At 45.2% G+C, this 15,572-nt stretch overlaps 1 protein-coding gene across 1 annotated transcript in view; it reads right to left on the minus strand.

Annotated features, from left to right (window-relative positions):
* The window catches only part of TULP4 (TUB like protein 4), an 860,077-nt gene that overhangs the window by 282,040 nt on the left and 562,465 nt on the right, over window positions 1-15,572 (minus strand). The window contains exon 9 of the mRNA XM_069769358.1: window positions 12,784-13,018. Coding sequence (XP_069625459.1) covers window positions 12,784-13,018 — 235 coding nt within the window. The remainder of the gene's footprint in view (window positions 1-12,783; window positions 13,019-15,572) is intronic.

A 15,572-nucleotide genomic window follows, 5' to 3' on the forward strand; every position in this document is an offset into this window, starting at 1 on the left:
GTGGCCCAAAGTACTAATGCATCTCAATAGAGGGATAAGAGAAGTTCTGAGACCATTTTTTTTTCTTTGCAGTGTGTTTTGTCTCTATTTTCCCCTTTACCTCTGGGTGGTTCATGACACTGGTGTAAACATGGACATTCAAGGTCTGTCCTTTTGGATGGATAATCTCACTACAAGGATACAAAACATTCAAGATTTTATGGTTCAGAATCCGATGTCAGAGCCTAGGATTCCAATTCCTGATTTGTTTTTTGGTGATAGATCTAAGTTCTTGAATTTCAAAAATAATTGTAAATTGTTTCTTGCCTTGAAACCTCGCTCCTCAGGTGACCCTGTTCAACAAGTAAAGATCATTATTTCTTTGTTAAGTGGTGACCCTCAAGACTGGGCATTTTCCCTTGCGCCAGGAGATCCGGCATTGCGTGATCTTGATGCGTTTTTCCTGGCGCTTGGATTGCTTTATGACGAACCTAATTCAGTGGATCAGGCAGAGAAAATCTTGCTGGCTCTGTGTCAGGGTCAGGATGAAGCGGAGATATATTGTCAGAAGTTTAGGAAGTGGTCTGTGCTCACTCAGTGGAATGAATGTGCCCTGGCAGCAATCTTCAGAAAGGGTCTCTCTGAAGCCCTTAAGGATGTCATGGTGGGGGTTTCCCATGCCTGCTGGTCTGAATGAGTCTATGTCCTTGGCCATTCAGATCGATCGACGCTTGCGTGAGCGTAAAGCTGTGCACCATTTGGCGGTACTATCTGAGCATGGGCCTGAGCCTATGCAATGTGATAGGACTTTGACCAGAGCTGAACGGCAAGAACACAGACGTCGGAATGGGCTATGTTTTTACTGTGGTGATTCCACTCATGCTATCTCCGATTGTCCTAAGCGCACTAAGCGGTTCGCTAGGTCTGCCACCATTGGTACGGTACAGTCTAAATTTCTATTGTCCGTTACTCTGATTTGCTCTTTGTCATCCTATTCTGTTATGGCATTTGTGGATTCAGGCGCTGCCCTGAATTTGATGGACTTGGAGTATGCTAGGCGCTGTGGTTTTTTCTTGGAGCCCTTGCAGTATCCTATTCCATTGAGAGGAATTGATGCTACGCCTTTGGCCAAGAATAAGCCTCAGTATTGGACCCAATTGACCATGTGCATGGCTCCTGCACATCAGGAGGATATCCGCTTTCTTGTGTTGCATAATCTGCATGATGTGGTCGTTTTGGTGTTGCCATGGCTACAGGTTCATAATCCAGTATTGGACTGGAAATCTATGTCTGTGTCCAGCTGGGGTTGCCAGGGGGTACATGGTGATGTTCCATTTTTGTCTATTTCGTCTTCCACTCCTTCTGAAGTTCCAGAGTTTTTGTCGGATTATCGGGATGTATTTGATGAGCCCAAAGCCAGTGCCCTACCTCCTCATAGGGATTGCGATTGTGCAATTAATTTGATTCCTGGTAGTAAGTTTCCTAAGGGCCGATTGTTCAATTTATCTGTGCCAGAACACGCCGCTATGCGGAGTTATATAAAGGAATCCTTGGAGAAAGGCCATATTCGCCCGTCGTCATCACCGTTAGGAGCAGGGTTCTTTTTTGTGGCCAAGAAGGATGGTTCTTTGAGACCTTGTATCGATTACCGCCTTCTTAATAAAATTACAGTCAGATTTCAGTATCCTTTGCCGTTGCTGTCTGATTTGTTTGCTCGTATTAAAGGGGCTAGTTGGTTCACTAAGATAGATCTTCGAGGGGCGTATAATCTTGTGCGTATTAAACAAGGCGATGAATGGAAAACAGCATTTAATACGCCCGAGGGTCATTTTGAGTACCTGGTTATGCCATTCGGGCTTTCTAATGCTCCATCAGTATTTCAGTCCTTTATGCATGACATCTTCCGAGAGTACCTGGATAAATTCCTGATTGTGTATTTGGATGATATTTTGGTCTTTTCGGATGATTGGGAGTCTCATGTGAAGCAGGTCAGAATGGTGTTCCAGGTCCTTCGTGCGAATTCCTTGTTTGTGAAGGGGTCAAAGTGTCTCTTTGGAGTTCAGAAGGTTTCATTTTTGGGGTTCATTTTTTCCCCTTCTACTATCGAGATGGACCCTGTTAAAGTCCAGGCCATTTACGATTGGACTCAGCCGACATCTGTGAAGAGCCTACAGAAGTTCCTGGGCTTTGCTAATTTTTATCGGCGCTTCATCGCTAATTTTTCTACTGTTGCTAAACCGTTGACTGATTTGACCAAGAAGGGTGCTGATGTGGTCAATTGGTCTTCTGCGGCTGTAGAGGCTTTTCAGGAGTTGAAGCGTCGTTTTTCTTCTGCCCCTGTGTTGTGCCAGCCAGATGTTTCGCTTCAGTTTCAGGTTGAGGTTGATGCTTCTGAGATTGGAGCAGGGGCTGTTTTGTCGAAGAAAAGTTCTGATGGCTCGGTGATGAAGCCATGTGCTTTCTTTTCTAGAAAGTTTTCGCCTGCTGAGCGTAACTATTATGTTGGTAATCGTGAATTGTTGGCCATGAAGTGGGCATTCGAGGAGTGGCGTCATTGGCTGGAAGGAGTCAAGCATCGCGTGGTGGTCTTGACAGATCACAAGAATTTGACTTATCTTGAGTCTGCCAAACGGTTGAATCCGAGACAGGCTAGATGGTCGTTATTTTTCTCCCGTTTTGATTTTGTGGTTTTGTACCTTCCAGGATCTAAGAATATGAAGGCTGATGCCCTGTCAAGGAGTTTTGTGCCTGACTCTCCGGGTGTTCCTGAGCCGGCGGGTATTCTCAAACAGGGGGTAATTTTGTCTGCCATCTCCCCTGATTTGCGGCGGGTGCTGCAAAAATTTCAGGCTGATAGACCTGACCGTTGCCCAGCGGAGAAACTTTTTGTCCCTGATAGATGGACTAGTAGAGTTATCTCTGAGATTCATTGTTCAGTGTTGGCTGGGCATCCTGGAATCTTTGGTATCAGAGATTTGGTGGCTAGATCCTTCTGGTGGCCGTCTTTGTCGCGGGATGTGCGTTTTTTTTGTGCAGTCCTGTGGGACTTGTGCTCGGGCTAAGCCCTGCTGTTCTCGTGCCAGTGGGTTGCTTTTGCCCTTGCCGGTCCCGAAGAGGCCCTGGACGCGTATTTCTATCGATTTTATTTCGGATCTCCCCGTCTCTCAAAATATGTCGGTCATTTGGGTGGTTTGTGATCGCTTTTCTAAGATGGCCCATTTGGTACCTTTGTCTAAATTGCCTTCCTCCTCTGATTTGGTGCCATTATTTTTCCAGCATGTGGTTCGTTTACATGGTATCCCGGAGAACATCGTTTCTGACAGAGGTTCCCAGTTTGTTTCAAGGTTTTGGCGATCCTTTTGTGCTAAGATGGGCATTGATTTGTCTTTTTCCTCGGCTTTCCATCCTCAGACAAATGGCCAAACCGAACGAACTAATCAAACTTTGGAAACATATCTGAGATGCTTTGTTTCTGCTGATCAGGATGATTGGGTGTCCTTTTTGCCGTTGGCTGAGTTCGCCCTTAATAATCGGGCCAGCTCGGCTACTTTGGTTTCGCCGTTTTTCTGCAATTCTGGTTTCCATCCTCGTTTCTCTTCAGGGCAGGTTGAGTCTTCAGACTGTCCTGGTGTAGATACTGTGGTGGATAGGTTGCAGCAGATTTGGACTCATGTGGTGGACAATTTGACATTGTCCCAGGAGAAGGCTCAACGTTTCGCTAACCGCCGGCGCTGTGTGGGTCCCCGACTTCGTGTTGGGGATTTGGTTTGGTTGTCGTCTCGTTATGTTCCTATGAAGGTTTCCTCTCCTAAGTTTAAGCCTCGTTTCATTGGTCCGTATAAGATTTCTGAGGTTATCAATCCTGTGTCATTTCGTTTGGCCCTTCCTGCTTCTTTTGCCATCCATAATGTGTTCCATAGGTCGTTATTGCGGAGATACGTGGCGCCTGTGGTTCCATCCGTTGATCCTCCTGCCCCGGTGTTAGTTGAGGGGGAGTTGGAGTATGTGGTGGAGAAGATTTTGGATTCTCGTGTTTCGAGACGGAAACTCCAGTACCTGGTCAAGTGGAAGGGTTATGGTCAGGAAGATAATTCCTGGGTTTTTGCCTCTGATGTTCATGCTGCCGATCTGGTTCGTGCCTTTCATTTGGCTCATCCTGGTCGGCCTGGGGGCTCTGGTGAGGGTTCGGTGACCCCTCCTCAAGGGGGTGGGGGTAATGTTGTGAATTCTGTTGTCGGGCTCCCTCCTGTGGTCATGAATGGTACTTCAGCTGGTTCTGTCCATGGACTTCCTCTGGTGGGTGTTTCTGAGTTTCACAGGTGACGAGGTTAATTCCTTAGCTGCTGCTCTATTTAACCAAACTTAGATCTTTGCTCCATGCCACCTGTCAATGTTCCAGTATTGGTCTAGTTCACTCCTGGATCGTTCTAGTGACCTGTCTTCCCATCAGAAGCTAAGTTCCAGCTTGTATTTCTTGGGTTTTCTATTTTTCTGTCCAGCTTGCTATTTATTTGTTGTCTTGCTTGCTGGAAGCTCTGGGACGCAGAGGGAGCACCTCCGCACCGTGAGTCGGTGCGGAGGGTCTTTTTGCGCCCTCTGCGTGGTCTTTTTGTAGGTTTTTGTGCTGACCGCAAAGTAACCTTTCCTATCCTCGGTCTGTTCAGTAAGTCGGGCCTCACTTTGCTAAATCTATTTAATCTCTGTGTTTGTATTTTCATCTTTACTCACCGTCATTATACGTGGGGGGCTGCCTTTTCCTTTGGGGAATTTCTCTGAGGCAAGGTAGGCTTTATTTTTCTATCTTCAGGGCTAGCTAGTTTCTTAGGCTGTGCCGAGTTGCATAGGGAGCGTTAGGCGCAATCCACGGCTATTTCTAGTGTGTTTGATAGGTTTAGGGATTGCGGTCAGCAGAGTTCCCACGTCCCAGAGCTCGTCCTTTATTATCAGTAACTATCAGGTCATTCCGTGTGCTCTTAACCACCAGGTCCATTATTGTCCTGACCACCAGGTCATAACAGTTGTCCTCTGAGCGGAGTCCTGAGCCTATGCAGTGTGATAGGATTTTGTCTAGAGCTGCATGTCAAGGATTCAGGCATCAGAATGGGTTGTGTTTTTACTGCGGCGATTCTGCTCATGTTATTTCTGATTGCCCTAAGCGTACTAAGAGAATCGCTACTTCTGTTACCATCAGTACTGTACAACCTAAATTTCTGTTATCTGTGACCTTGATCTGCTCATTATCATCATTTTCTGTCATGGCATTTGTCGATTCAGGCGCCGCTCTGAACTTAATGGACTTAGAATTTACCAGACGTTGTGGTTTTCCCTTGCAACCTTTGCAGAACCCTATTCCTTTAAGGGGCATTGATGCTACACCGTTGGCTAAAAATAAACCTCAGTTTTGGACACAGCTGAACATGCGCATGGCGCCAGCCCATCAGGAAGTTTGTCATTTTCTGGTGTTGCATAATTTGCATGATGATATTGTGCTGGGTTTTCCATGGTTACAGGTACATAATCCGGTGTTGGATTGGAGATCTATGTCTGTGACTAGTTGGGGTTGTCAGGGGGTTCATGGTCACGTTCCTTTGATGTCAATGTCCTCTTCCCCCTCTTCTGAAATTCCTGAGTTTTTGTCAGATTTCCAGGATGTATTCGATGAGCCCAAATCCAGTTCCCTTCCATTGCATAGGGACTGTGATTGTGCTATTGATTTGATTACAGGTTGTAAGTTCCCTAAGGGCCGACTTTTCAACCTGTCTGTGCCAGAACATGCCGCTATGCGGAGCTATATTAAGGAGTCTTTGGAGAAGGGGCATATTCGGCCATCTTCTTCACCATTGGGAGGTTTTTTTTTTGTTGCCAAGAAGGATGGCTCCTTGAGACCCTGTATTGGTTATCGCCTCTTGAATAAGATCACGGTCAAATTTCAATACCCTTTGCCTTTGCTTACTGATTTGTTTGCTAGGATTAAGGGGACTAGCTGGTTTACTAAGATTGACCTTCGAGGGGCATATAATCTTATTCGTATTAAGCAGGGTGACGAATGGAAAACTGCATTTAATACGCCCGAAGGCCATTTTGAATACCTTGTGATGCCATTCGGACTCTCTAATGCCCCATCTGTGTTCCAGTCCTTCATGCATGATATCTTTCGGAGTTATCTTGATAAATTCATGGTTGTATATTTGGATGATATTTTGATTTTTTCCGATGATTGGGAGTCTCATGTGAAGCAGGTCAGTATGGTATTTCAGATCCTCCGTGATATGCTTTGTTTGTGAAGGGGTCGAAGTGCCTCTTTGGAGTGCAGAAGGTTTCTTTTTTGGGCTTCATTTTTTCTCCCTCATCTGTAGAAATGGATCCGGTTAAGGTTCAGGCCATTCATAGTAACATAGTAACATAGTTAGTAAGGCCGAAAAAAGACATTTGTCCATCCAGTTCAGCCTATATTCCATCATAATAAATACCCAGATCTACGTCCTTCTACAGAACCTAATAATTGTATGATACAATATTGTTCTGCTCCAGGAAGACATCCAGGCCTCTCTTGAACCCCTCGACTGAGTTCGCCATCACCACCTCCTCAGGCAAGCAATTCCAGATTCTCACTGCCCTAACAGTAAAGAATCCTCTTCTATGTTGGTGGAAAAACCTTCTCTCCTCCAGACGCAAAGAATGCCCCCTTGTGCCCGTCACCTTCCTTGGTATAAACAGATCCTCAGCGAGATATTTGTATTGTCCCCTTATATACTTATACATGGTTATTAGATCGCCCCTCAGTCGTCTTTTTTCTAGACTAAATAATCCTAATTTCGCTAATCTATCTGGGTATTGTAGTTCTCCCATCCCCTTTATTAATTTTGTTGCCCTCCTTTGTACTCTCTCTAGTTCCATTATATCCTTCCTGAGCACCGGTGCCCAAAACTGGACACAGTACTCCATGTGCGGTCTAACTAGGGATTTGTACAGAGGCAGTATAATGCTCTCATCATGTGTATCCAGACCTCTTTTAATGCACCCCATGATCCTGTTTGCCTTGGCAGCTGCTGCCTGGCACTGGCTGCTCCAGGTAAGTTTATCATTAACTAGGATCCCCAAGTCCTTCTCCCTGTCAGATTTACCCAGTGGTTTCCCGTTCAGTGTGTAATGGTGATATTGATTCCCTCTTCCCATGTGTATAACCTTACATTTATCATTGTTAAACCTCATCTGCCACCTTTCAGCCCAAGTTTCCAACTTATCCAGATCCATCTGTAGCAGAATACTATCTTCTCTTGTATTAACTGCTTTACATAGTTTTGTATCATCTGCAAATATCGATATTTTACTGTGTAAACCTTCTACCAGATCATTAATGAATATGTTGAAGAGAACAGGTCCCAATACTGATCCCTGCGGTACCCCACTGGTCACTTCGACCCAGTTAGATTGGATTCAACCCACATCTGTGAAGAGCCTTCAGAAATTCTTGGGATTTGCTAATTTTTATCGTCGTTTCATTGCCAACTTCTCCAGTGTGGTTAAGCCTCTGACCGATTTGACAAAGAAAGGTGCTAATGTGACAAATTGGTCCTCCGCGGCTGTTTCTGCCTTTCAGGAGCTTAAACGCCGATTTACTTCTGCCCCTGTGTTGCGTCAGCCGGATGTTTCTCTTCCATTTCAGGTTGAGGTTGACGCGTCTGAGATTGGGGCAGGGGCCGTTTTGTCTCAGAGGAATTCTGATGGTTCCTTGATGAAACCGTGTGCCTTCTTTTCTCGGAAGTTTTCGTCTGCGGAACGCAATTATGATGTCGGCAATCGGGAGTTGTTGGCTATGAAGTGGGCATTTGAGGAGTGGCGACATTGGCTTGAGGGGGCCAAGCACCGTATTGTGGTCCTGACCAATCATAAGAATCTGATTTACCTCGAGTCTGCCAAACGGCTGAATCCTAGACAGGCTCGATGGTCCCTGTTTTTCTCCAGTTTTGATTTTGTGGTCTCATACATTCCTGGTACTAAGAATGTTAAGGCGGATGCCCTCTCTAGGAGTTTTGTTCCTGATTCCCCTGGGGTTCTTGAGCCGGTCGGCATTTTGAAGGAAGGGGTTATTCTTTCTGCCATCTCCCCTGATTTACTACGGGTTCTTCAGGAATTTCAGGCTAATAAACCTGACCGCTGTCCAGTGGGGAAACTGTTTGTTCCTGATAGATGGACTAGTAAAGTGATTTCTGAGGTTCATTGTTCTGTGTTGGCTGGCCATCCTGGGATTTTTGGTACCAGAGATTTGGTTGGTAGTTCCTTTTGGTGGCCTTTTTTGTCGCGGGATGTGCGTTCTTTTGTGCAGTCCTGTGGGATTTGTGCGCAGGCTAAGCCTTGCTGTTCCCGCGCTAGTGGGTTGCTTCTGCCTTTGCCGGTCCCTGAGAGACCTTGGACGCATATTTCTATGGATTTTATTTCAGAGCTTCCGATTTCCCAGAGGATGTCTGTTATCTGGGTGGTTTGTGACCGATTTTCTAAGATGGTTCATTTGGTACCTTTGCCTAAATTGCCTTCCTCTTCTGATTTGGTTCCGTTATTTTTTCAGCATGTGGTTCGTTTGCATGGCATTCCGGAGAATATTGTGTCCGATAGAAGTTCCCAGTTTGTTTCTAAGTTTTGGCGGGCCTTTTGTGCTAGGCTGGGCATTGATTTGTCTTTTTCTTCCGCATTTCATCCTCAGACAAATGGCCAAACCGAGCGAACTAATCAGACTTTGGAAACCTATTTGAGATGCTTTGTGTCTGCTGATCAGGATGATTGGGTGGCCTTCTTGCCATTGGCCGAGTTTGCCCTTAATAATTGGGCTAGTTTGGCTACTTTGGTTTCGCCTTTCTTTTGTAATTTTGGTTTTGATCCTCGTTTTTCTTCTGGGCAGGTTGAGCCTTCTGACTGTCCTGGTGTGGATTCTGTGGTTGACAGGTTGCAGCAGATTTGGGCTCATGTGGTGGACAATTTGGTGTTGTCTCAGGAGGAGGCTCAGCGTTTTGCTAACCGTCGTCGGTGTGTTGGTTCCCGGCTTCGGGTTGGGGATTTGGTCTGGTTGTCTTCCCGTCATGTTCCTATGAAGGTTTCTTCCCCGAAGTTCAAGTCTCGGTTTATTGGTCCTTGTAAGATTTCTAAGATTATCAATCCAGTGTCTTTTCGTTTGGCCCTTCCAGCCTCTTTTTCCATCCATAATGTTTTCCATAGATCTTTGTTGCGGAAGTATGTGGTGCCCGTTGTTCCCTCTGTTGATCCTCCGGCTCCGGTGTTGATTGATGGGGAGTTGGAGTATGTGGTTGAGAAGATTTTGGATTCTCGTTTTTCGAGGCGGAAGCTTCAGTATCTGGTCAAATGGAAGGGTTATGGCCAGGAGGATAATTCTTGGGTTGTTGCCTCCGATGTTCATGCTGACGATTTGGTTCGTGCCTTTCATTTGGCTCGTCCTGATCGGCCTAGGGGCTCTGGTGAGGGTTCGGTGACCCCTCCTCAAGGGGGGGGTACTGTTGTGAATTCTGCTCTTGGGCTTCCTCCGGTGGTTATGAGTGGTAGTGCTGCTGTCTGTGAATCACAGCATCTATCAGGTGTGTTCACTTTTTGCAATTTTAACTCAGCTATTTAGTCCTGCTTGATCCTTTAGTCAGTGCCAGTTGTCCATTGTTTTTGGAGGATTCACATCCCTTTCTGGTCTCTCCTGTTTGCTGTGCTTTTCTTCAAAGATAAGTCCTGGCTTTGTTTCGGCTGTCCACATGCTGTGGGCCTTTTAGTTCTGTGCATTTTCATGTATTGTCTTGTCCAGCTTGTCTGTGAAAGGATTTTTTGCAGCCAAGCGGTATCTCTGGAGATGCAGATATACCCTCCATGTCTTTAGTCAGATGTGGAGTTTTGTATTTTCTGTGGTGGATATTTTCTAGTGTTTTAATACTGAACGCATAGTTCTCTGTACTATACTTTATATTTAGCTAGAATGGCCTCCTCTGCTAAATTCTGATTTCAGTCTGCGTATGTCATTTCCCTCTCCTCTCACAGTCAATATTTGTGGGGGGTTGTCATTCCTTTGGGGATTTTCTCTGAGGCAAGATAGTTTTCCGTTTCTATCTTTAGGGGTATTTAGTCCTCAGGCTGTGTTGAGGTGTCTAGGGAGCGTTAGGTACATCCCACGGCTACATCTAGTTGTGTTGTTAAGTTCAGGGTCTGCGTTCAGTACAGGTACCACCTTCTCCAGAGTACGTCTCATGCTGCTCTTAGGCCACAAGATCATAACACAAGCTACAAGGCCTGTTTACCTAACTACTATTTTGTAATTGCATCTAGCCCAGGAAATCCGTTTGGGCCTAGTAGAATTTAGTGATACTCAGCAGCGTACCCCACCCATGAAGCAAGCTACACCGCCTGTTGATCCAATTACTAATTTTTACCTGCATCTAGCCCAGGAAATCGTTTTGTACCTGATAGCATTTTGTGCTACTCAGCAGAGTACCCCACCCATGAAGCAAGCTACACCGCTTGTTTACCTAAGTACTATTTTTTAACGGCATCTGGCCCAGGAAATCCTTTTGGGCCTAGTAGCAATTTCTCCTACTCAGCAAAGTACCCCACCCATGAAGCAAGCTACACCTCCTTCTTTCTTTCTCAATCTAACCCCTCGGCTCTGGAGTGTCCACTCTACCTCCAGCTCTCTCCTTCTCACAGGTGGACTACCGCGTGTTTTCACACTGTGGCGAATCTTTTGGGCGAGGCAATGGATAATATGTGCCGCCTTACAAACGTCCATGACGACACATTCAAGGAAGCAACTAAACGCCTCAAATAGTGAGCAGGATATGGAGCACCCCATGGGCAAACAGCGATCTATGTAGTATGCTCCTTCACAGAAGCAGCCCAATGGGAAGACACTATTCGGAGGCACAGGTAGTAACCGGAACGCCCCCTCAATGTCTGTTTTGGCCATTAGGGTGCCCCTTACCAACTTCTTGACCCGCCTGATTGCCTCGTCAAAGGAGGTACAGTACATTTACTGACCTGCCCCTTGGATATGACAAATGGTGGATTAGTCTGGATGTATTGGGTTCATTTTTTGGCACAACTCCCAATGGGGGTACCACTACGTCTTCTAAGAAAAGTGCTCTGAATGGACCCGCCGCCATTCTACCTAAAGATATATTTTTTATTTTTTTTGTCAAGACGTCTGGGTGTTGGTAGAGTGAGTTTAGATTTTTACTCCAGCCTTTCTTGATTTTAGAAGGGCATGACATGCCTATATCTGTGTCTCCTCATTCTTTTACTCCTCCACCTCTTTTCTTTTCACATGACTATATGCAGTTGTGACTTTTCCATGTTTGTTGTGTCTTCTGAGCAGTTTGTCAGCTTTTGGACACCTTTTAAGGTGTTTTCTATGTGTTTTCCATGTGTTTTCCATGTGTTTGCCTGCCATTGGTTTCAATGGGGTTCGACGGTGTTCGTCAAACGTTCAACGAACAGTTCGGCGAACACTTCCCTGATCGACGAACCGAATCCGAACACTAGGGAGGTGGCTCAACACTACTCGACGGTATTGCCGGTTAAATAAAAATGGAAACTCCTAGTTCCTGACCTTCAAGATGAGGACTGGGAGACAATTCTTGAATCCCCATCTAGGGTGTCCCCTTCAGCCAACAGTAAGATGATCCAACTATATATAATACATCAATCATATTTAACCCCGTCACGACTATTTAAAATGGGTTGGACTATTCAGAATGTCTGAGATGCCATATGGCGAAGCAGATTTTTTACATATGGGGATGTCCAGTTATTCAATCCTTTTGGAGTGAGGTGACATCATTACTAACCTCCCTTGTACATATCCCCGTTCCTTTGAACCCATTAATATGTTTATTCGGGGTGCTGGAAGAAAAGACGTGGGGGCACCATGTTGAAATTTTTTTGAGAGAAACGCTTTTTCTGGCAAGGAAAATAATAGCTTTGCTCTGGATGGGAAACTATCACCCGTCCCTTAGGGCCTGGATTGATCTGGTAAATTCAGTTATACCTTATGAACGCACATTATACCAGAATAGGGTTTGCATGGGAAAATTTGAAAAGATCTGGGATATATGGAACTCATCATACCTCACCATGTCATCACGGGACAGATAGCCTTGCCTCATTATAATAAATGGTAGAATTCTACATTGGTTCGCGCCTCATTTCAACATTTAAACACAATTAAAATGGAATTGGTTTTGGCAGCAAGACAGTTTTAGAGTTTTATTACAGGTCCGTGGATATACTGTATTACTTTAAGTTTTCTGCGACTGGGTCTATGTACCAAGATATGTGCTTATATGACTTGTGCTATACATTTGTACTGGCTTGGTTGCAAGCAACATGTACGTCTTATTGTTCTTTTTCTTTTGATGTTTAATAAATGAATTAAAAAAAAACAAGCTCAGGGGAGTAATTTTCCAGGCAACATCCTCCCAGAGCCTGGAAGAGGTCACTTATATAAAGTGATAAAAGAGGATTTCTCAGCAACACCACTACTGATATGAGACACAGATGGAGGACTGTTTTCAGCTGCCTATAGCCTGTATGCCCATATTAAAAGTTTAGAGAGATCAAATGTGGTGAGAGCTTCCCTTAAAGAGCCATCAAGTATTCTTTTTTTATGGGGGGGGGGGGGGGGGGGAGAAACGAGAATTGTGCAGGCTTAGGTTTTCTCTTTTGAGAAATAAAGTTTTCGTTTGCTAAAAAATTTACTTTATGATCACAAGAAATTTAAGTTTAGAAGATTACATCCTGTTAATAAAGCAGGAGAAATACCTGTTTTGCCATCTGTTTTAGGATCCATGATCACAAACTCAGGGCGCAGCTTGCTAATCCGACGTCCTTTGAGAACAGGCACCAATCCACCCACGTATTCCAAATAAAGTGTGTAGCATGGCCCCCCAACCTCTGGGTCATCCTCTGTCCTCTTCATAGTGCAGTGCAGCCTCTCATTTCCGGATGTCGGATAACTGACAAAATCTCTCATATTATTAGGGTCTGGTATGGGAGGCTAGATAGAATGTAAACCAAACAAATATCGATAATCATAGAAAAACAGCACAATATAAAGGAGTATAAATACTAGCTGTCTTACTAACTAGTTTTACATCATTATATATTGAGCAATATGTTACGTACTAGATGGTGGCCCGATTCTAACGCATCGTGTATTCTAGAATATGTATGTATATAGCAGCCACATAGTACATAGCACAGGCCACGACATATTCTTGAATACCCGATGCATTAATACAGGCCATGCAGTATATAACAGTGGCCACACAGTATATAACACAGCCCAAACAGTATATAACACAGCCCAAACAGTATATAACGCAGCTCACACAGTATATAACACTGCCCACATAGTATACAACACTGCCCACGTAGTATATAGCAGCCATGTAGTATATAACGCAGCCCACACAATATATAACACTGCCCACGTAGTATATAGCAGCCATGTAGTATATAACGCAGCCCACGCATATATAACATTGCCCACATAGTATATAACACTGCCCACATAGTATATAGCAGCCATGTAGTATATAACGTAGTCCACGCAGTGTATAACATTGCCCACATAGTATATAACACTGCCCACGTAGTACATAGCAGCCATGTAGTATATAACGCAGCCCACGCAGTATGTAACACAGCCCATGTAGTATGTACCGTAGCAATGTGGGCACTATATCCGTGGTTAATAAAGACTTAAAATAAAAAATAAACATATACTCACCTTCCGTAGGCCCCTTGAAGTCCTGGTGCCTGTGTGCGGTGCATGCGGCAGCTTCCGGTCCCAGGGTTGGTATGAGCGCAGGACCTGTGAGGACGTCGCAGTCACATGACCGTGACGTCATGGAAGGTCCTTCTCGCATAGCATCCTTGGCACCGGAACCTGCCGCTTGCACTGCCGAGGACAGCGCGCCACGTCGGAGGGTGAGAATAACCTTTTTTTTATTATTATTATTTGTAACATTAGATCTTTTTACTATTGATGCTGCATACACAGCATCAATAGTAAAAAGTTGGTCACACGGGGTTAATAGCTGCGTTAATGGAGTGCGTTACACCGCGGCATAACGCGGTTCATTAAAGTTGTCATTAAACCTGTGTGAGGGCTGACTGGAGGGGAGTATGGTGCGGGCACTGACTGCGGGGAGGAAGGAGCGGCCATTTTGCCGCCGGACTGTGCCCATCGCTGATTGGTCGTGGCAATGATCGTGGGCGTTTTGCCACGACCAATCAGCGACTTGGATTTCCTTGACAGACAGAGGCCACGACCAATAAATATCCGTGACAGACAGAAAGAAAGACAGACAGACGGAGGTGACCCTTAGACAATTATATAGTAGATGGTAGGGTCAGGTATGATGAATTTCTCTATATGTGACTGTTGAGACCTGCAGTAGATAAGTCGCTGCCTGGGATCTCTTGCAGAGCATTATACCCTCCATCCATAGAAATAAACAGGCATGCTTGGCCTAGCAAGAAGGTGTATAGTGGCTGGATTAGGGTTAGTTTAAACCTTGTTTTTGTCATGCAGTAAAAGAATGTTTTACTGCATAATGCTAGCAACAAAAATACTGCTATAATATGATCACAACTTGATTCTTATACAGCTTAATCTGGTTGCTACTTGACGTAAGGGGTACACGTGACTCATGACCGCCTTTACTGACTTAAACGCCTAACCTTAATTACTTACTGCATCGGATCTCTCGTAAACTGCCTTATCGTAAGATCCCCTCCTGAATAACGACATTACACCAGATTTGGATTAAATGGCCACAGCAGCCTTTTATTAAACATAAATACAACATGTAAACAATATCCCCCCAGGGAGTGGTGGTCCTCGAAGCCTCAAAAATAACCTTGCAGAAATTCAAATTGTGTACTTTGGCCTCCAGGCTTAGGGTACCGTTACACTAAACGACTTACCAATAATCACGACCAGCGATACGACCTGGCCGTGATCGTTGGTAAGTCGTTTTGTGGTCGCTGGGGAGCTGTCACACAGACAGCTCTCTCCAGCGACCAACGATCAGGGGAACGACGTCGGCATTATTGAAACTGTCTTCAACGATGCCGAAGTCCCCCTGCAGCACCTGGGTAACCAGGGTAAACATCGGGTTACTAAGTGCAGGGCCGCGCTTAGTAACCCGATATTTATCCTGGCTACCATTGTAAAAGTAAAAAAAAAAAAAAACACTACATACTCAGATTCTGATGTCTGTCATGTCCCCTGCTGGCATCCACAGGGTTAAAATTGCTTTCGGCAGGAGCGCTGCTAATGCACCCGCTGCTGCCGAGAGCTTCCCTGCACTGACTGTGTCAGCGCTGGCCGTAAAGCAGAGCACAGCGGTGACGTCACCGCTGTGCTCAGCTTTACAGCCGGCGCTGACAGTCAGTGCAGGGAAGCTGACGGCCGGAGCATGTGCATTAGCAGCGCTCCTGCCGAAAGCAGTTTTAACCCTGTGGACGCCGGCGGGGGACGTGACAGACATCAGAATGTGAGTATGTATTTTTTTTTTTTTTTTTTACTTTTACAATGGTAA

This window comes from Ranitomeya imitator, chromosome 5 (assembly GCF_032444005.1).
Source record: "Ranitomeya imitator isolate aRanImi1 chromosome 5, aRanImi1.pri, whole genome shotgun sequence".
Classification (NCBI taxonomy): domain Eukaryota; kingdom Metazoa; phylum Chordata; class Amphibia; order Anura; family Dendrobatidae; genus Ranitomeya; species Ranitomeya imitator.